At 42.6% G+C, this 23,071-nt stretch overlaps 2 protein-coding genes across 2 annotated transcripts in view; one reads left to right on the top strand and one right to left on the bottom strand.

Moving 5' to 3' along the window:
- Positions 1–12,058: 12,058 nt before the first annotated feature.
- Positions 12,059–14,331, bottom strand: LOC129857786 (trophoblast glycoprotein-like). Its single transcript, XM_055926344.1, has one exon. The coding sequence runs from the start codon at positions 13,797–13,799 to the stop codon at positions 12,669–12,671; it is 1,131 nt and encodes a 376-aa protein (XP_055782319.1). The 5' UTR covers positions 13,800–14,331; the 3' UTR covers positions 12,059–12,668.
- A 5,657-nt stretch (positions 14,332–19,988) lies between these two features.
- Positions 19,989–23,071, top strand: part of LOC129857784 (inhibitor of Bruton tyrosine kinase-like) — a 34,458-nt gene continuing 31,375 nt past the window's right edge. Inside the window, exons 1-2 of the mRNA XM_055926342.1 lie at positions 19,989–20,358; positions 21,523–22,465. Of these exons, the coding sequence (XP_055782317.1) occupies positions 22,136–22,465 (330 nt within the window). The 5' untranslated portion in view covers positions 19,989–20,358; positions 21,523–22,135. The remainder of the gene's footprint in view (positions 20,359–21,522; positions 22,466–23,071) is intronic.

The raw sequence follows: 23,071 nt of genomic DNA, 5'->3' as shown, positions 1-23,071 counted from the left end.
AAGAAGAAGGAGAACGTCTCACTGTCACACTCCCATTCACATTCAGTGTATCTGTAACAAGGCTTCTAGTCTGTGACAAACAACATCAGTCCTGCTTTTTCTGAATGTGAATTGGATTCTGTCAACAGGCTGGCGTGTGGTAATAAAAAAACAGAAACAGTTCTCTCTCTGTGTGATAGACTCCTACCTTTCTGGCCTTAACAAAATAAATCAAGCAGGTGTGATGAGAGACTTGTTGGGAGTTGTTTGGAGACTTGTTTTAACAAGCACAAAAGGGTCTGTCCAGTGGTCAGAACACTCCCTCTCTTCATCAGTCTCACTTCTCTCCACCCCCTCAACTTCTCACATTGTCTCCCACGTAATTACACCTGCTCCTCCAAGTATGCCCAGGGGCGCGTTGCACACCCTTGTTAATAAAAATATGTTGAGTGTCTGTTCCTCGCAGAACGTCCTTGGGTAGCGTGCGTGAGGGCTGAGATGGTCGCCGTGGAAACGTGAGAGTGTGTATTGAGCAGCATGCACCTGTATCTCCTCCCGGGACAGAAGGACAGAACATTCCCCTGTTGGGAGGAGAAGGTGTGGCTACTGTACGTCCACTGGGATTCATCCACTGCTGCCTGTGCTAGGCTACTTGTCAGTCTCCACACACACACACACACACACACACACACACACACACACACACACACACACACACACACACACACACAGAGCTCTCTGCTATTAAAAAGACCCCCAGGCCAGCTGCCTTTGGCAGGAGTTGGTTTAGCAGACTCAAAAGCAACAATGGAACAAGTGAAATACTCATCAATTGAGAGATCAGACTACAATATTTTGGGTAACATATAACTGAAATATGTTGACGTAATATTATACTAATTCTAATTGTTAACACAGACCAGTCCAGCTACATTAATAAAATACAGCTCCTTTAGAACATATTCACACCCCCCTTGACTTTTTCCACATTTTGTTGTGTTACAAGGTGAGATTAAAATGGATTTAATTGTAATTTATTTGTCAACAATCTACACAAAATATCGTGTAACGTCAAATTGGAAGAAAAATTACAACATTTATCAAAAACAATATGAAAATAAAATACTAATATATCTTGATTAAATAACTATTCAACTGTTTTTTATTACCATGGCCTCATGGTGAAATCCCTGAGCGGTTTCCTTCCTCTCCAGCAACTGAGTAATGAAGGACGCCTGTATCTTTGTAGTGACTGGGTGTATTCAAATCAAATCAAATGTTATTTGTCACATACACATGGTTAGCAGATGTTAATGCGAGTGTAGCGAAATGCTTGTGCTTCTAGTTCTGTCCATGCAGTAATATCTAACAAGTAATCTAACAATTTCACAACAACTACCTTATACACACAGGTGTAAAGGAATGAATATGTACATAAAAATAGATATGGATGAGCAATGGCCGAACGGCATAGGCAAGATGCAGTGGGTAGTATAGAGTACAGTATATACATATGAGATGAGTAGTGTAGGGTATGTAAGCATTATATAAAGTGGCATTGTTTAAAGTGGCTAGTGATACATTTATTACATCCAATTTTGAATTATTAAAGTGGCTAGAGATTGAGTCAGTATGTTGGCAGCAGCCACTCAATGTTAGTGATGGCTGTTTAACAGTCTGATGGCCTTGAGATAGAAGCTGTTTTTCAGTCTCTCGGTCCCAGCTTTGATGCACCTGTACTGACCTCACCTTCTGGATGATAGCGGGGTGAACAGGCAGTGGCTTGGGTGGTTGTTGTCCTTGATTATCTCTTTGGCCTTACTGTGACATCGGGTGGTGTAGGTGTCCTGGAGAGCAGGTAGTTTGTCCCCGGTGATGCGTTGTGCAGACCTCACTTCCCTCTGGAGAGCCTTACGGTTGTGGGCGGAGCAGTTGCCGTATCAGGCGTTGATACAGCCCGACAGGGTGCTCTCGATTGTGCATCTGTAAAAGTTTGTGAGTGTTTTTGGTGACAAGCCAAATTTCTTCAGCCTCCTGAGGTTGAAGAGGTGCTGTTGCGCCTTCTTCACCACGCTGTCTGTGTGGGTGGACCATTTCAGTTTGTCCGTGATGTGTACGCTGAGGAACTTAAAACTTTCCACCTTCTCTACTACTGTCCCGTCGATGTGGATAGGGGGGTGCTCCCTCTGCTGTTTCCTGAAGTCCACAATCATCTCCTTTGTTTTGTTGACATTGAGTGTGAGTTTATTTTCCTGACACCACACTCCGAGGGCCCTCACCTCCTCCTTGTAGGCCGTCTCATCGTTGTTGATAATCAAGCCTACCACTGTAGTGTCGTCTGCAAACTTGATGGTTGAGTTGGAGGCGTGCATGGCCACGCAGTCATGGGTGAACAGGGAGTACAGGAGAGGGCTGAGAACGCACCCTTGTGGGGCCTCAGTGTTGAGGATCAGCGGGGTGGAGATGTTGGTTCCTACCCTCACCACCTGGGGGGCGGCCCGTCAGGAAGTTTAGGACCCAGTTGCACAGGGCGGGGTCGAGACCCAGGTTTTGGTAGCGGGCCGTGTCGTTGGCACTGTATTGACCTCAAAGCGAGCAAAGAAGTTTAGTTTGTCTGGGAGCAGGACATCGTGGTATGTGACGGGGCTGGTTTTCTTTTTGCAGTCCGTGATTGACTGTAGATCCTGCCAAATACCGCTCGTGTCTGAGCCGTTGATTTGCGACTCTACTTTGTCTCTATACTGAAGCTTAACTTGTTTGATTGCCTTGCGGAGGGAATAGCTACACTGTTTGTATTCGGTCATGTTTCCGGTCGCCTTGCCCTGATAAAAAGCAGTGGTTCGCGCTTTCAGTTTTGCAAGAATGCTGCCATCAATCCACGGTTTCTGGTTGGGGAAGGTTTTAATAGTTGCTGTGGGTACAACATCACCGATGCACTTGCTAATAAACTCGCTCACCGAATCAGCGTATTCATCAATGTTGTTTCCTGTTTTAGTTTCTGTCTATAGGCTGGGAGCAACAAAATGGAGTCATGGTCAGATTTTCCGAAAGGAGGGCGGGGCAGGGCTTTGTATGCATTGCAGAAGTTAGAGTAACAATGGTCCAGGATTTTTTCCACCCGGGTAGCGCATTCGATATGCTGATAAAATTTAGGGAGTCTTGTTTTCAGATTAGCCTTGTTAAAATCCCCAGCTACAATTAATGCAGCCTTAGGATATGTGGTTTCCAGTTTACATAGAGTCCAATGAAGTTCGTTCAGGGCCATCGATGTGTCTGCTTGGGGGGGATATATACAGCTGTGATTCTAATCGAAGAGAATTCTCTTGTGAACGCGATGCGAGGCGGCCATCTGTCGGCGCCAGAAGTCATATATTGATTCTACCAATAGGTGCCCTTCTTTGTGAAGCTTCGGAAAACCTACCGTGGTCTTTTTGCTTGAATCTACGTTTGAAATTCATTACTCGGCTGAGGGACCTTACAATTATCTGTATGTGTGGTACAGAGATGAGAGTCATTCACTAATCATGTTAAACACTATTATTGTACACAGAGGGAATCCCCCTCCCCTACCTTTATAATACCCATTACCGTAGTCTGAAACCCTAACCCCATCACACTTCCCCTACCTTTTATTATACCCGTTACCATAGCAAGAGACCCTAACCTCCTCACACCCTCCCCTACCTTTATAATACCCCTGTTACCAAAGCTGTGTGCTGAAGACGTGGCTGTTGATTAAGGCAGCCCCCCGCACCTCTCTGATTCAGAGAGGTTAGGTTAAATGAGGAAGACACAGAGGTTGGGTTAAATGAGGAAGACACATTTCAGTTCAATACATTCAGTAGGACAACTGACTAGGTATCCCCCCCTTTCCTTTTCCATGCAACTTATTATATTTTTACTTATTTAGGCTTGCCATAACAAAAGGGTTGAATACATATTGACTCAAGATATTACATATACATTTTTATTAATTTGTAAACATTTCAAAACACATAATTCCACTTTGACATTGTGTGTAGGCCAGTGACAGTAAATCTCATTGGAATAAAACAATAAAATATGTGTGGAGAGGTTGGTTTTGCAGGTTTACGCTCTCTAGATCAGGGCTCTCCAAACCTGTTCCTGGAGAGCTACCATCCTGTAGGTTGGACACCCCTACTCTAGATTTTCGTACTGCATGTGCTTCGTTGCTATCTTGCCATAGCTTTGTCAGGGTAGATTATAAGTTAAACTTGTGTAAATCAGTCATGGTCAAAAGATAGACTAATAAAGGAAATAACAGCACAGGCAGATGGCAATAAAACTACTATAGAGGAAAACAAAAATAATTGGAGGAACTTATTCAAGAACAATCAAGTGTAATTTATTACAAAAATAAAGTGAATTGGATGGAAAATGGTGAAAAATGCACAGAATGTTTCTTGAATCTTCAACATAGAAATGCTACCAAAAATAATTTACAGAAACTCGTTTCAAATGAAGGAGTCATCCATGATTCATAAAATTATATTTTGAAAGAGGAAGCAAAATATTTTAAGCATATGTTTACTTTTCAATCTCCTCCATCTCCACTGAAAGATGTTAACTGTAAGGACTTCTTCCTAATAATAATAATCTAAAATGAACACATGTACAGAAAGACTTGTGTGAAGGCCATCTTAGAGAGGAGGAACTTCTTGAGGAAATTAAATCCTTTCAGTCTGAAAAAACACCAGGGCTTGTTGGTATACCAGTAGAGGTATTTTTTGATGTACTCAAAGATCCATTATTAGCATGTTTTAACTACTCCTATAAAAATGGTAGACTATTGTGTACTCAGCAAGGTCTGATTTCATTACTACTGAAACAGGACCTATGTGATAAGTAAAAGATCCAGTTAATTAAAAAAACTGGAGGCCTCTTACACTGCAATGTTGTGATGTGAAAATCCTGACAAAGAAAATTATTTTAAAAGGTTTTATCAGATAATATAAAACAATTAATTGAAACAGTAGCACATTATGAAACATAAAAGATGCAGGACCAGGCCTGGTCTTCATAGCAGATTTTGAAAATACTTTCGATAAAGTACGACTAGAATTTATATATAAATGCCTGGACTATTTTAATTTTGGTGAATCTCTTATACAATGGGTTAAATTATGTATGGCAACCCCAGGTGTAAAATAGTAAATAATTGTTACATCTCAGAAAGTATTGAGCTGTCGAGGAGTAAAACAAGGTTGCCCATTGTCTCCATATCTATGTATTTGGCCATCGAAATGCTAGTTATTAAAATTAGATACAACAAGAGCATCAAGGGGTTAAAAACAAAAGTGTCAGTGTATGCCGATGACTCAAGTTTCTTCTTAAGTCCATAATCTGGATACCTGCACAGTCTCATTGAAGATCTAGATCACTTTTCTAGTGACTCAGGACTAAAACCGAATTACGATAAGTGTACCATATTATGTGTTGGATCGTCAAAAGACACAACGTTTACACTACAGTACCTTGTAGTTTACCAATAAAATGGTCTGATGGTGAAGTAGACATACCTGGTATTCATATCTAAAAAAGTATAAATGCACTTACCACAACCAATTTCAATAGAAAGTTAGTTAGAATAGACAAGATTCTGCAACCATGGAGAGGTAGATAGATACCTGTCTATTTATAGATTTTTATTTATTTATTAACTCTTTGGTCCTATCACAGTTTACTTACTTCCAATGAGAGCTGTTCCGGACGACTGTGTGATCACACTCTCCGTAGCCGATGTGAGTAAGACCTTAAACAGGTGGACATTCACAAGGACGCAGGGCCAGACGGATTACCAGGAAGTGTACTCCGAGCATGAGCTCTGGCAAGTGGCAAGTGTCTTCACTGACATTTTCAACCTGTCTCTGACCAAGTCTGTAATACCTACATGTTTCATGCAGACCACCATAGTCCATGTGCCCAAGAACACCAAGGCAACCTGCCTAAATGACTACCAACCCATAGCACTCACGTCTGTAGCCATGAAGTGCTTTGAAAGGCTGGTCATAGCTCACATCAAGAACATCCTCCCTGATACCCTAGACCCACTCCAATTCTCATACCGCCCCAACAGATCCACAGATGACACAATCTCAATCGCACTCCACACTGCCCTTTCCCACCTGGACAAAAGGAACACATATGTGAGAATGCTGTTCATTGACTACAGCTCAACACCATAGTGCCCATGAAGCTCATCACTAAGACCCTGGGACTAAACAACTGGATCCTGGACATCCTGACGGGCCACCCTCAGGTAGTAAGGGTAGGCAACAGCACATCTGCCACGCTGATCCTCAACAATGGGGCCCCTCGGGGGTGTGTACTTAGTCCCCTCCTGTACTCCCTGTGTGGCCAAACACGACTCCAACACCATCATTAAGTTATAGCAAGCATCAGCGCAAGGCCCTAAAAATTGCCAGCCTCCAGCCACCCTAGTCAGAGACTGTTCTACCCCCAAGCCATAATTTCTCCTGAACAGCTAATCAAATGGCTACCCGGACTATTGACCCCCTGTATATAGCCTCATTACTGTTATTTTTATATAACTCTTCAGTTTATTTAGTAAATACTTTCTTAACACTTGTTTTTCTTAACTGCATTGTTGGTGTATGGCTTGTAAGTAAGCATTTCACTGTAAGGTCTACACCGGTTGTATTCGGTGAATTAGTAATGGCACCGCCTACTCCAGACGACTCGTTTTTTTAAATCGTATGAGCAAAAAATATTTTGCTCTATTTGAACACTAAGCCAGACAAAATTAAACATGCCAATTTATGTAATGAATATGAGTTTGGGGGGCTCAAATTATTAAATAGTAAAGCATTAAACCTCTCATTAAAAGCTTTACTCATACATAAATTATATTTAAACCCGAACTGGTTCTCTAGTAGATTATTAAGAAATACTGATTTATAAAAACACATTGCTTTTGGATTAAAAATGTTTTATTAATGATATTTTGAATAGGAATGGTGGACTTATAGGCAGCTTTCGAAAATATATGGGAAAGTTTGCTCAAAGTTAATCAACTGATTGCAGCATTACCGCAGAAATGGAGGAGGCAAGTGGAAGGGGGAGAAGGTAGGAAACGTTTTTGTCTGCCATATATTAAAGATACAAATAGTCTGAAAAAGGTCGGCATAAAGAGAAAAATATACCAGTTTCATTTGAGGACAAAAAAATGTTGACAGCTGCGCAAAATAGCTGGGGAGAGATTTTCGAATGTGCATGTGTCTGCTCAAACGGTCAGAAACAGACTCCATGAGGGTGGTATGAGGGCCCGACGTCCACAGGTGGGGGTTGTTCTTTCAGCCCAACACCGTGCAAGACGTTTGGCATTTGCCAGAGAACACCAAGATTGGCAAATTCGCCATTGGTGCCCTGTGCTCTTCACAGATGAAAGCAGGTTCACACTGAGCACATGAGCACATGTGACAGACGTGACAGAGTCTGGAGACGCCGTGGAGAACGTTCTGCTGCCTGCAACATCCTCCAGCATGACCGGTTTGGCGGTGGGTCAGTCATGGTGTGGGGTGGCATTTCTTTGTGGGGCCGCACAGCCCTCCATGTGCTTGCCAGAGGTAGCCTGACTGCCATTAGGTACCGAGATGAGATCCTCAGACCCCTTGTGAGACCATATGCTGACACATGCACATTTGTGGCCTGCTGGAGGTCATTTTGCAGGGCTCTGGCAGTGCTCCTCCTTGCACAAAGGTGGAGGTAGCGGTCCTGCTGCTGGGTTGTTGCCCTCCTACGGCCTCCTCCACGTCTCCTGATGTACTGGCCTGTCTACTGGTAGCGCCTCCATGCTCTGGACACTACACTGACAGACACAGCAAACCTTCTTGCCACAGCTCGCATTGATGTGCCATCCTGGATGAGCTGCACTACCTGAGCCACTTGTGTGGGTTGTAGACTCCGTCTCATGCTACCACTAGAGTGAAAGCACCGCCAGCATTCAAAAGTGACCAAAACATCAGCCAGGAAGCATAGGAACTGAGAAGTGGTCTGTGGTCACCACCTGCAGAACCACTCCTTTATTGGGTGTGTCTTGCTAATTGCCTAAAATTTCCACCTTTTGTCTATTCCATTTGCACAACAGCATGTGAAATGTATTGTCAATCAGTGTTGCTTCCTAAGTGGACAGTTTGATTTCACAGAAGTGTGATTGACTTGGAGTTACATTGTGTTGTTTAAGTGTTCCCTTTATTTTTTTGAGCAGTGTATATAGGGAACCCAAAAATCTCAGCTCTGCATATTTTGCTGTGACGAGCCATGTGGCTTCTGGTCTATGGTGATAGGTGGAATGCATGGCACGTCTTTGCCGTTCTGCCGCTCTAGGCGAAACCAAAAAAAGTAAGCAAAATGACATTGAAAATGTTTAAAAAAAACACATTTTCCAGACGTTGAAGTTAGGTTCAATTTAAATTCTGAATTAAATGTGAAAATATATTTTCCATATGTTTAAAATGTTCTGGATGTTGAACAATACATATGTTCCCCAACGATGAAATCAGGTTAATTTTCAGTTCTGAATGAAAGTTTAAAATAGGCTACTTATTTTCCGTATGCTGAAAATATGTATTTTCTAGATCTATTTTATAGATGTTGAAATCAGGCACATTTTGGGTTCTGAATGAAAGTAGAAAATAAGTAATTTATAGACGTCTATGTTTGGGCCAAATCAAGGCTGGTCCAGACCGGACCAAAGACCAATGTCTGTCGATGTGGAAATTAAGTCAGCACTCACCAAAAAAAGACGGTGAGGTGTAACCGACAGCGTTGCCTGAAATGTAATTTTATGAATGCCCATCTATGTGGTAAGTCTACAGGATAAAAAAAGATGTCGAAAATTCGTCTGCTCTTGCTTATTGGGGTATCCTGCCATGTTGGCCAGCAATGGAATTTTATGAATGCCCATCGTTCGTTAAATGGGCTGATGCATTGGCTTTATTAGTCCTGACTCATGTGACTAATCAATTTGGCTATTTAAGCTCTGAAAATCAACTACCCAACTTTCAAGCAGTTATCGTGAGCCTATTTGCAATGTCTTTACACAGCGGGAAATGCAGAAGTATTTTCTTTTTCGATATGATCAGCTTGTCAAAAAATGATGGATACAAACTTGAAATCACTGATACTTATAATGGGTTGAAACTCCTGGACAATAGTTGTGATTGTCCATTCCATATTGTCCATTTTTCTTTGACCTGCCCTGTTTTTAGGACATGTTTTGTTGATGTGATAGTACATGTTTAATTTTATTGAGCGCCATTTAGGTTAGGCTATTTGATCAGAGAAACCTGCATAATGTAAAAAGTGTCCGTTTTATTGCATTGTCATACATTTTATCTCCAGCCTGTAGACTACAGAAAAGGCCACATACTCTTTCTACCATATCCTATAACTGCTACATGATTTATGTTAGATAATTTTTTTGACGCAACGTTGGTGGAGTGCCGCAGCATGCGTCTCTCCAACAGCACCCTGGTGAGGCGCGCTGGGAATGGACAAGCAAAATATTTTGCGCCCCTGCCTTTGTCACAGAGGCATGAACGCTCATCTAAAAAGCCAATATGCCACTGGTTAAGAAAAATTGTCATTGTTTTTGGGCAGAATTATGTGAGGTTTTATGTGTTGTTGGAGGTGCGTCTTGGCCAGTTTACCTCAAATTCCGCCCTTGTCAATCTGCCGTAGACGGCGGCCTAAACCTGCCGAATGAGCGGGCTGGCCGTGGTAGGTTGGGCTGAGAGTAGCTGAGGGGTGGGATTAAGGAGATCGGTAATGATATTACTGAAAACACTACATATATTGCAGAGTTGCAAAGAAAAAGCCATATCTCAGACTGGCCAATAAAAAGAAAAGATTAAGATGGGCAAAACAACACAGACACTGGACAGAGGAATTCTGCCTAGGCCAGCATCCCAGAGTCTCCTCTTCACTGTTGAGACTGGTGTTTTGTGGGTACTATTTAATCAAGACAGTGAGGACTTGTGAGGCGTCTGCTTCTCAAACTAGACACTCTAATGTACTTGTCCTCTTGCTCACTTGTGCACCAGGGCCTCCCAATCCTCTTTCTATTCTGGTTAAAGCCAGTTTGCGCTGTTCTGTGAAGGGAGTAGTACACAGCATTGTACAAGCTTTTCAGTTTCTTGGCAATTTCTCGCCTTAATTTCTCAGAATAAGAATAGACTGACGAGTTTCAGAAGAAAGTTCTTTATTTCTGGCCATTTTGAGCCTGTAATCGAACCGACAAATGCTGATGCTCCAGATACTCAACTAGTCTTGGAACACAGGAGTGATGGTTGCTGAGAATGGGTCTCTGTAGGTATTCCATTAAATATCAGCTGTTTTCAGCTACAATAGTAATTTACAACATTAACAATGTCTACACTACTTCTGCTCAATTTGATGTTATTTTAATGGACCAAAAAAAAAGTAATTTTCTTTCAAAAACATGGACATTTCTAAGTGACCCCCAAACTTTTGAACAGTAGTGTGTATATTAAATAAATAGCAATGGTGGTTGGCTGGAAAGGAACTAAGATGAATGATGACAAGAACAATGAATTCCTGAAATGGATAGCCTAGCCTCTACTTCTGATACCTTATTGGCTTATTTAAAAGCAAACAATGCCTTGGGAAGATTGATTGCAGACGTAATACGTGATAGGCCTATATATTTTAAACTCATCTCCATAGTCAATCCGGGGTTAAAATGTATCTACTGGGTAATGGTTTTAATGCATTTTCCTTGTTGGACCCTGTACCCAGACTGTCTTTGTGTTGAGAGTGAGGGATGAAGAAACATGGTTAACACTCACACACTGCATAAAATTTGTACACAAAATCTCTGTATGACCACAGACCTGTGAAACACAAAAACAGTTTACACAAGAGCCACTTTAGCATTCAAACACATATCACTAGTGACTGAGGGAGGTCTGGGCATTGTTATGGTAAGAGGATATGTACAGTAGCTCAGGGCTATGCAAAGGTAGTAGTTAGTCGTGCACAGAGACTTAGTGTATTTCTGTTTTGGGCTTGTTAGCTCATACTACCTCTCGGGTGGTCTATGTGCATGGTGAGGTAATGGCCAGGTATTTTTTTTACTCACACATTCACCAACTGTGCAGTTACTTTACCATCCAAATTACATGTCTACTATACCTGACCACTTTCACTGTAAAATAATGTTCCACATTTGATATTTACTCATCCATACTGACACCAGAAACAGATCAGTGTTTAGTTAGCAGGAAAGGAAACGCTTGAAAATAAGATACTTTGATGCCACACCCCTAAAACACTGCAGATTAAAGCAGAGTTGGAGCTCATTTCCATACCATACTGCCTGTAGAGTGCCCTCCTGGTAAGAACCTTGGGTACTGTGTACTTTCCTTAGCATTTGTTAGGAAACACAGCACTTATCTTTCCCCTTTTGCAGCTGTTTGCACTCACAACGCTGGAATGCTTTGAATGAGTGCCATTCCTGTACTTGGTGTAGTTGAACCAAAGAGCTAGTTCACTGACCATTGGCTAGACGTCAAAATATTAATTTTGGATGGTTCGGAGCTATGCAATCATTTGACTATCGCGCCAGGGATTTCTACCCAAATCCTTGCAGGGATTCAATTGGACAGGAACATTCCTTCACGTCTAGATTCCCAAATAGAGTGGCAGATGAATTAACTTTAATTGGAAAGTATTTCAAAATCAATTAATCTTCAAGGTCATTCTGCCACCTTCGAAAGTCCCAGTTAGCCTTTTCTCACCTCCTTAAGAGTAAAATTTGGACACTCAATGGCGTCTGCCTGTAATGTCTCATCTGCACGAGCTGACAGAGAGCTTGTTAATGTATAGAGGTGACATGTAAAGTCTTGCCTGTGTGGTATGGTTGGTGCTGACTGTAGCACGATGACCTCTGTCTGCATGTGTTTGATTCTGCAATGAGTGTGCACTTCTCCATTTCATGACCCTGAATCTCTGCTGCCCAATATACCTCCACATTCCTCAGTCTCTGGAGTTTAAAGGACCTCAATCGAGAAAGGAAAACAGCAACGCAATACATTTTATTCAGCTGTACATCATAAAAAATGTTGATAATGTCCACCGAACAAGTGCAATACGAGTGAGATAAATTAGCAAGTGCTTTCATAATCACATTATATTAAAAAGGAATAAAGACATCTAAACAAGCATAGCAACACTGTGCAGTGTAAAGGAAAGTGGAAACAAAAATGTGATTAAAATATAACCAGCAGAAAGGATATAGATGTGTGTATATAGCCTAGTTACTACCAGTCAAAATAAGTCTGTTAAGAGTTTTACGTACCATCTTTTTTTGCTCAAGGGAACATTTTATATTACAGAGAGCCCGCTCACAAACCCCATCTGAGTCATGATTCTCAATGCATGGAATGTTGAACTGCTTGAAAAGGAGTAAAAACAAATAATCACACACTGCGTTGCAGGGGCCAAGGGCATGCGTGGTGGCAGATTGTGGGTCGTCATGACTGGTGTAGAAGTCTGGACAGTACCGTGGAGTGGGTTGCAGGCAGGCTGGAAAACTCCGGAACTAAAGAGTTGCTCCTGTATATCTTGCTCATAACAAGTCATAATGCCTCAGTCACTGTGGGGCCCTGGCTTACATAGCAGTCCTCTTAAATGTCTGACTTGAGGCTGAGGTTGGCCAACCTGGGGTCCGAGTTGATCTCATACCTGTAATGGTAGCCCTCCATGTGGTCCCTGCATGCGTCCCGAATATTGTATATCCACCGCTTGATCCCCTTCCTGTTGAGGTAGAGGACCAGCAGAAAGATCACTCCGATCAAAGCCAGCACCATGCCCAAAAAGACATACGAGGTCTCCAGCACACCTTTCATTTCACCTGAAAAGGTACACTCCAACTCTTTGATCTGGAGCAACGGTAACTGGCGCAGAACCTCAGGGTCAGAACAGGTCATATTCTGCTTGTCTGTGACCTGCTCAGAGCTTTTCAGCCAGGCCACAAGGTCCTCGATATTGCAGTCACAGAGCCAAGGGTTTCCTGCCAGATGCACCTGAAGCCCAGGCTGGAGGCTTAAGTCCATCAGTGTAGTGTTGGGTAGTTCCCTCAGGGCATTGTCCCTCAAGTCTAACTCACGTAGCCGAGGAACACTCAGCGTCCCATTCTGGATGAAAATGAGGGAGTTGTTTTGTAGGTTGAGGATGGTGAGGTTGGAGAGGCGGGAGAACATGTCCTCAGGGAGGATCACCAGGTCATTGTTGGACAGGTCTAAGCGGGTAAGTTGAAGGGCTCCGCCACTCCGTAGCAGACTGAAGAGCTCATCCATGGAAGTATGGTTGTAAAAAGCCCTGCTGAGGTTAAGGTCCAGCAGTTTGTTGTCATCGGGGAAGGCTTGAGCACTAAAATGCAGAATCCTGTTGTTACTCAAGTCTAGCAGCCTGAGATTTGGCAAGTTGTTGAATACATTGTGGTCCACCAGCTCCACCTGGTTTCCTGTGAGATACAAGTCTGTTAACTGCTCAAGTGGCACAGGGAAAGACACAGCTGTGAGATGGGAAATGTTGTTCCCAGTAATGAACAGGGTTTTAGTGTTTGCTGGCAATGGCTGTGGAACCGCGAATAAGCCCTGGTTCAAACATTTGACCGTGGATGCGAAACAGACGCATTTGTCAGGACAGGCTGAATTTGAAACAAGGACAGCAAATAAAAAACACAAACGATGCAGAGTCGTATTCTCTCGGGTTTCTTCAAGTTTACAACATAACAATGAGCTCACAAAACGCATTTTCTCACCCTTGGTTCCAATGAATCTGATAGATGAAACGAAGCACAACGCGTAGACCGTGTAACGTTACAATTTTTTTTTTTTTCCACCTTCAAGTTCTTGTCCTCCACATGCAAAATGCTACTTTTCAACCTTTTTCCTGAAGGAAATAGCTTCACTTCCGATTTAAAATGGGTGGCAACGATTACATTCATTAGCTAAACAGCATCCTCGCATACGTTTACGAAGAGAAAAGTTTTTGTTGACAACCAGTCTCTCACCATGCTCCTCGTGTTAGTGGGGCTTTCAAATCCGGTTGACGTTCGTTTTATCGCACAGTTCTCACTAAAATGTATTCGCACACGCTCGAGTCAGTCGTTGACGTGAAGTGCGTAAATAGCCATTAGATTTCGAGGACAGAAAACACGATATAATGTTCGAACAAAAGTATCTGAGCACTCTTGGTCCAACGATGCTTCCCTCGAATCAAAAGAATAGACCCTTCTCCAAGCGGGGTATGCGAAAAATTAGTCTGCGACGGCCAAACCACTGCAAGCTTAGGCTATACCATGTTCCATTACAATGGGTGAACAATGAAACTTTTGTAACTTAATGTTGTCATACAACAAATTAAATATTTGTTATATATCCTTATTATTGCTCACATTTCTTGTTTCCTTTATTTATTTAAATGTACATACAATCACAATATGTGCAGTCTCTATTGGGCATTTCCCTAATAGTCAAGAAAATGCTATGGGTGTGCACCAAATAAACCACTGCTTCATAGCAGAAGTAGCCTAGTTTGATCTAATGAAAGGTTTTCGATCCAAAATCAAACACATTAACTATACTAAATTATTGGAAACTGTAAACAAGTATAGCATATTATTTAATATCATTAGTCAGATACATTGTAGATATCAGGGCAACTCAGCCAATGTGCTGGAGAGCTAAGGGAATGCAGTTTTAAACCTCAGAACACAAGAACCTATTAGTCTCAGACTTTATGATTCAATTGAAAGATTATTGTCAAGTGAAAATCCATCACTTTGGTTGTGTACTGCACTTCCTCACTTAATGTAGGATATTATGTGCTTTTAGAGGGGAATGACAATCAAAAGATAGAGCATAATGTGGGTGGTTTAATGTACTATAGGCTACTGGCCTGCGCTTTTTTAGAATAGCCAGCTGTAAAATGTGAGCATAGCCAGCCGTGGGAAGTAGGGGTTCTGAGGGTGCTGCAGATAAATAAAAATATAATAATAAATAAAATATGGCTTTTTTTTGTCCAACAAAATTAGTGAACTAGATCCCCCTCACCCGACAGCAACCCCAACCCAGAACATCTTCCCGCGGCCATACATGTGTCATTTTAGACAGTAATCATTAATTTATATGAGTTAACAGCCAATATATAATCCTAATTGATTGATGAGGAGCACAAAGTCCCCAGGGTCCAGGGCATAACATTGATGAAGTTCTGGCTTGGAGAGAAACCAAGCACTGCTGTTAGTGTGTGTGTGTGTGTGTGTGTGTGTGTGTGTGTGTGTGTGTGTGTGTGTGTGTGTGTGTGTGTGTGTGTGTGTGTGTGTGTGTGTGTGTGTGTGTGTGTGTGTGTGTGTGTGTGTGTGTGTGTGATTGAGAGAGAAATAGTACATTGGTTTACAGTAAAATGCATGCTCTTATACATGTAGTTACATTTACGTCATTTAGCAGACACTCGTATCCAGAGCGACTTACTGGAGCAATATGGGTTAAGTGCCTTGCTCAAGGGCACATCAACAGATTTATCACCTAGGGATTATCACCTAGGGATCACTCAGGGATTCAAACCAGTGACCTTTTGGTTACTGGCCCAACGCTCTTAACCGTTAGGCTACCTGCACTGTAATTATTCTAGTGATGTTAATTGATAAAAACCTACTAACATAACTTTTAGTGATCCATTGTAATGTTTTTGTAATTACATAAGAGAAACTTATCCTCTTGTAAAATAGCTAAACTGCTGCTCACCAGATCTTCCGGTACCAAGAGTTAAGAACTTCATCTGGTCCAAATGAAGGAGAGCAGCATAAAAATAGTTTATGTCCAAAATGGTATATCCACCAATTTTTCACGTTTTTTTTTTCATTAGAAATAAACGTTTATGTGTACCTTTTATGCATGTGTGTAAAATATTACTGTTCTCAGATTTTTAATCCATAGATTTTAGATGTGTATTGAAATGTTTTTCCCCCCCTGTATATACACTGCTCAAAAAAATAAAGGGAACACTTAAACAACACAATGTAACTCCAAGTGAATCACATTTCTGTGAAATCAAACTGTCCACTTAGGAAGCAACACTGATTGACAATAGATTTCACATGCTGTTGTGCAAATGGAATAGACAAAAGGTGGAAATTATAGGCAATTAGCAAGACACCCCCCAAAACAGGAGTGATTCTGCAGGTGGTGACCACAGACCACTTCTCAGTTCCTATGCTTCCTGGCTGATGTTTTGGTCACTTTTGAATGCTGGCGGTGCTCTCACTCTAGTGGTAGCATGAGACGGAGTCTACAACCCACACAAGTGGCTCAGGTAGTGCAGTTCATCCAGGATGGCACATCAATGCGAGCTGTGGCAAAAAGGTTTGCTGTGTCTGTCAGCGTAGTGTCCAGAGCATGGAGGCGCTACCAGGAGACAGGCCAGTACATCAGGAGACGTGGAGGAGGCCGTAGGAGGGCAACAACCCAGCAGCAGGACCGCTATCTCCGCCTTTGTGCAAGGAGGTGCACTGCCAGAGCCCTGCAAAATGACATCCAGCAGGCCACAAATGTGCATGTGTCAGCATATGGTCTCACAAGGGGTCTGAGGATCTCATCTCGGTACCTATTGGCAGTCAGGCTACCTCTGGCGAGCACATGGAGGGCTGTGCGGCCCACAAAGAAATGCCACCACACACCATGACTGACCCATCGCCAAACCGGTCATGCTGGAGGATGTTGCAGGCAGCAGAACGTTCTCCACGGCGTCTCCAGACTCTGTTACATGTGCTCATGTGCTCAGTGTGAACCTGCTTTCATCTGTGAAGAGCACAGGGCGCCAGTGGCGAATTTGCCAATCTTGGTGTTCTCTGGCAAATGCCAAACGCCCTGCACGGTGTTGGGCTGTAAGAACAACCCCCACCTGTGGACGTCGGGCCCTCATGCCACCCTCATGGAGTCTGATTCTGACCGTTTGAGCAGACACATGCACATTTGTGGCTTGCTGGAGGTCATTTTGCAGGGCGCTGGCAGTGTACCTCCTTGCACAAAGGCGGAGGTAGCGGTCCTGCTGCTGGGTTGTTGCCCTCCTACGGCCTCCTCCACGTCTCCTGATGTACTGGCCTGTCTCCTGGTAGCGCCTCCATACTCTGGACACTACGCTGACAGACACAGCAAACCTTTTTGCCACAGCTCGCATTGATGTGCCATCCTGGATGAACTGCACTACCTGAGCCACTTGTGTGGGTTGTAGACTCCGTCTCATGCTACCACTAGAGTGAGAGCACCGCCAGCATTCAAAAGTGACCAAAACATCAGCCAGGAAGCATAGGTACTGAGAAGTGGTCTGTGGTCACCACCTGCAGAATCACTCATTTTTTGGGGGTGTCTTGCTAATTGCCTATAATTTCCACCTTTTGTCTATTCCATTTGCACAACAGCGTGTGAAATTTATTGTCAATCAGTGTTGCTTCCTAAGTGGACAGTTTGATTTCACAGAAGTGTGATTCACTTGGAGTTACATTGTGTTGTTTAAGTGTTCCCTTTATTTTTTTGAGCAGTGTACATACCCCATTGTTTAGCTGGAATAGAAGTATCCTGTATATTTAACATATAAATTCTACCTATAATAAATCTAGCCTCATGCTATAGCGTTTAGTTGGGCTTGTCCCAAATAGCACCCTATTCCCTGTATTGTACACTACTTTTGACCAGAGCCCAGATCTCATATGATGGTTAAATATAGGCCTATTTTTTCATATTTAAGTCACAAATACATTTGTACAGTTCTTTATTAAAATCTAATTATGTGTCACATTTAACTGTGTAACACTTTGTAGTGCAACTTTTTTTTCTCAGAGTGAGGCAGACATAACACTATATGGCCAAAAGTATGTGGACACCTGCTCGTCGAACATCTCATTACAAAATCATCTGCATTAATATGGAGTTCCCTTTGCTGCTACAACAGCCTCCACTCTTCTGGGAAGGATTTCCACTGGATGTTGAGACATTGCTGCTGGGACTTCCTTCCATTCATCCACAGGAGCATTAGTGAGGGTGGGCACTGAAGTTGGGCGATTAGGCCTGGCTCGCAGTTGGCTTTCCAATTAATCCTAAAGGTGTTCGATGGGGTTGAGGTCAGGGCTCTGTGCAGGTCAGTCAAGTTATTCCACACCGATCTCGACTGACCATTTCTGTATGGACCTCGTTTTGTGCATGGGGGCATTGTCATGCTGAAACAGAAAAAACAGCCCCAGACCATTACTTATCCTACACCAAACTTGACAGTTGGCACTACATTTGGGCAGGTAGCATTCTTTTAACATCAGCCAAACCCAGATTTGTCCGTCGGACTGCCAGGTGGTGAAGCGTGATTCATCAACCCAGAAAACGTAATTCCACTGCTCCAGAGTCCAATGGCGGCAAGCTTTACACCACTGCAGCGGACGTGGGGCATTGCACATGGTGATCTTAGGCTTGTGTGCGGCTGTTCAGCCATGGAAACCCATTTCATGAATCTCTTGACTAACAGTTCTTGTGCTGACGTTGCTTCCAGAGGCAGTTTAGAATTCAGTAGTGAGTGTTGCAACCGAGGACAGATTATTTGTTCGTGCTACACACTTCAGTGCTTGGCGGTCCTGTTCTGTGAGCTTGTGTGGCTTACCATTTCGCGGCAGAGTTGTTGTTGCTCCTAGACGTTTCCACTTCACAATAAAAGCACTTACAGTTGACCCGGGGCAGCTCTAGCAGGCCAGAAGTTTGAGGAACTGACTTGTAGGAAAGCTGGCATCCTATGACGGTGCCACATTCAAAGTCACTGAGCTCTTCAGTAAGGCCATTCCACTGCCAATGTTTGTCAATGGAGATCACATGGCTGTGTGCTCGATTTCATACACCTGTCAGCAACGGGTATGGCTGAAATAGCCAAATCCACTAATTTGAAGGGTTGTCCACATACTTTTGACAATGTATTGTATCTCATTTTGCAACAAAATGTTTGTGTCCATGAAATAAAACCATCTAGTGATAGGTTTCAAACAATCACATGCCTGTCATTTAACAACCCCATGTCATGATTAGATGGTGAAAAAACACACCAATCTCCTTCCTATGTTCTTTAAACTAAAAAGGTGTATTTACCAACATTTCTGAAAATGAATATATAGTGTTTTGAATTGAAACTCTTCATAACTACACAGGCATAAGTTTTGAAGAATAACCTAACTTAAAGTTTTACCAAAGCAAGTACCAAAGTCTTTCTGACTGCACTCTTTCCTCATTAGTGGTGGTTTCTAATGACTGGCCTCCTGATCTTACTCAGCAGCAGAATTGTTCTCCTAGGATTAAGAAGAATAATGCTGCTATCGTAGCAAAAAAAGTAAATGTGTGACTCGAGAAGGAAATACTCATCAATATGTAATTGTGTGTCAAGCTCTGGCGTGAACCCAACGTCTAACCCTAGCTCCAACCTTGACCCCTTATCTATTCTTAACTGGAGCCCACGTGACCATCATTTGAAATTAAGAGATGTGGAGGAGAAATCATTTTTCCTTTTCAGGAAAAAAAATTCAACACCTTCATGCATTTATTACTTGAAGTCATGATGTATTATTTTCAAGTTGGAAACCAGTGGCCCAAGGGTAGGCAAACCTGGACCTACTCTGGGCACCCGCAGGACCAGAGATACCAGTGATAAGGTAAAAAAAACAAACACATTTTGTGTTGATTAAACAATCAATACATTCATGTAATTAGTCTACTCCCAGCTCATAACTCAGAGTAGGTGTCACTTTTAGTTTATTAAAAGACAGCCTATTTCTCCAAGCAGTGACGTCAATTATCGAGAGGAATTATTTTGACAGTGTGCCAGTCATCTGTGACAGGGGGCGCTATCAGGGATTTACATATGTGGCTAGAAGATATACGTTCTCCTGTGACTGCTGCGCATATCGGTGTTCATATTTTTAACGCAGTCATTCAGTACCTGTGCCAAGTTTTCAATATAAAGTGCTTAATCAATTCCACATTGACAAATGCAACCAGACCACTGAGGTTTGACCAGACTTTCGTTTGATGATCTAAAGCGATTATTGTGAAACCGTCCAATTGAAAACGGGATAACAAGATCTCTCAACCAATCAGAAGTCACCGTGTTGCCCAGCCTCCCTCTTTTTTGGATCCTTACTTAACTGTGGAATAGCATCTGTTTTGCCCAAATATCCAGGTTTAATAAGAGCATTTAGCGATGTATATTTTTGAAACGATGACACAGTGGATGTGTATCATTGGCGCAAGCTTCATAACCACTTTCGTCTTCATCTAGCGACAGGTGAGAAAGTGAAATGTGATCGTGGCAATCTATTTTCAATGCAACTCGCTAGCATAGCTAATCTAACTAAACATCATCACGTCAGTAACATCATTCAGACCTCGATGGTCACATCAGACTAACAACCAACGATACATTGTCACCCGTGCCGTATATAACAAGTTTTATTTAGATTAAAGTATTTGAGAGATTGTCCAATATGTTAATGGTTTGTAGCTAATTTTCAGCTTTCCAGTATCAAATGCTAGCTAGCTATCAACGTAGCAGGTAACTAGCCATGATTAGAGAATGAAAGATTCAGGAAACTGTTAAATCATGGTGAAAAACGTTGTTGTACATGTATATAACTAGTTGCAATACCACTGGATTACATTGTAACTAGCAGCCCAGTGGGGGGGGGGGGGGGGGGGGGGGAGGGAATGGAGGCCTGTTGTCTGGTGCAGTTCTCCTTATTAAGAGACTTGACGTTAGGGTAACTATGTTAGTTAGCTAGCTAAGTAGCAAGTAAGGTAACGTAGTTGGAAGCAGCGTCGATTGTATCCGCTTCTAACTTAGCTAATCAAGATATGTTAGCTATGTTCACTACACTGTGGACAGTTAATGCACACCATACACAGAACAGGTGTTTTGCAGATCAATGCATCTTTATTTAAATACCTTTTTATTATACTCATGTCTTTCACTTTCACAACTCCAAACTGTGCATGATGTGGAAACAGACAAACTGTTGCAGTTGCATGTTCCTGTTTTGATACCCTTGTTTATTTTCGTGTTACTAAAAGGTTTGTGCAGTATTTTTGGCATGGAGTCAATGGGCTACTATTATAGGCACAGTAGGGTCAAGTCAATTGATCCGTGCTGGTTGTCTCTGCATATCTGGGGTGCTGAACTGCACTTTGACCTCTCTGTTGACCTTTCAACATGGTTTGCTAGGTTTGAACCATTTAATCTATGTAGCATAGTACAGTTAAAGAGCAAGATGGGTATGTTGGATTTTCCAGAGCATGTATTTGTTCTTGGCGCTTTGAATAAGCCTGTTCTGTGGCGTTGTGGACAAATTTAGTACATGCCAGGTTTATGTTGTGTAGCTATGAATCCAGTTGTTTTCTCTGCCTACTTCCAGTGTTTTACAACTAATGACTCTGTCCACCCTTTCTTCCCCAGGTTCCTAATACAATTATGGAGTTTTGAGAAGGGTTTTGTGCGTCTTGGGGGGAAAGGGGGCCTTTCCCCTCAATTTGGATGGACTTTTTGAAGGGACCTTCTGGAGCGTTAATGAATTGTTGCCCTTTGTAAAATATTGTATAAAAAAAAATAAAAAAATGTTTAAAAAATATTTTTGGAAATATTTATAGTATATTTGTATTTTATATAAGTATAGTATTTGTAGATGTTTATTTAATGAATTCCTGATGCCATTGTATGTTTCAAACACATTTGGTTGTGTTGAGCTTTGGGTTGACATGGTGGACTGAGATGACCTAAAACAAGGCCCTGGGGTTGCTAGGGTGCGGTGGAACCTCAACACAAGCACAATTCTAGCACCCCAAAACAATCTCCCACCTTTTTCTATTTTCTTCCGAGAGCAGCTACATTAAACCATTATAGTTTCAAAGTCAAACTGACTTGCCCCTAAAGCATTATCTTAGGGTTTGTTGTTGTACTGAAGGGTGTTTCAGTGTTTTTTTTTTTTTAGAGTTGAGAGTGTAGGGGGAGCAGGATCTCCGTGACTGCATTAGAGCGGGGAGTTCACAGCAAGGTTTAGAAGTCACTCAGGATGAGCATGGTGATGGCAACCCCGGACTGCACGCCAAAGTGCCGCTCCATGCGGCATGCAGATGAGGTGGTGGCGGCGCTGACGCAGGGTTCAGAGGGGCGCCTGCGGGCCTTCCTCAACACTCACTGCCACAACGCGGCCACACTGAGGGACGCCTTCGGCCGCACGGCCCTGCACCTGGCCGCCTCGCTGGGCAAGAGGGCCCTGCTCGAGTGGCTGCTGGAGAGGAAGAGCGCTGACCTCATGGTGAAGGACAAGGAGTCTGGCTGGACCGCCCTGCACCGCAGCGTCTTCTACGGACACATCCACTGCCTCATGTCACTTGTTAAGGTGAGTCTCCCTCTGGGTTTCAGAACTAATGTTGAGATGACTGGGCCTCCTTTGGCCTCTACAATACAGTGGCAAGAAAAAGTATGTGAACCCTTTTGTATTACCTGGATTTCTGCTTAAATTGGTCATCAAATTTGATCTGATCTTCATTAATGTCAAACAATAGACAAACAGTGTGCTTAAACTAATAAAACACAAACAATTATACATTTATTGAGCATATTGTCATTATTGTGTAAACATTCACAGTGCAGGGTGGGAAAAGTATGTGATCCCTTGGATTTAATAACTGTTTGACCCTCCTTTGGCAGCAATGACCTCAACCAAAAGTTTTCTGTAGTTGTGATCAGACCTGCACAACGGTCAGGAGACATTTTGGACCACTCCTCTTTACAAAACTGTTTCAGTTCAGCAATGTTCTTGGGATGTCTGGTGTGAACCGCTCTCTTGAGGTCATGCCACAGCATCTCAATCGGGTTGAGGTCAGGACTCTGACTGGGCCACTACAGTATTTGCTTCTGTTTAAGCCATTTAGCCTTCTGCGCTTCAATTGGCGGACAGATAGCATTATGTTCTCCTGCAAAATGTCTTGATAAACTTGGGAAT

The sequence above is a fragment of the Salvelinus fontinalis genome, chromosome 6 (genome assembly GCF_029448725.1).
Source record: "Salvelinus fontinalis isolate EN_2023a chromosome 6, ASM2944872v1, whole genome shotgun sequence".
Lineage (NCBI taxonomy): Eukaryota > Metazoa > Chordata > Actinopteri > Salmoniformes > Salmonidae > Salvelinus > Salvelinus fontinalis.
This window is presented reverse-complemented; position numbering and strand designations above follow the sequence as displayed.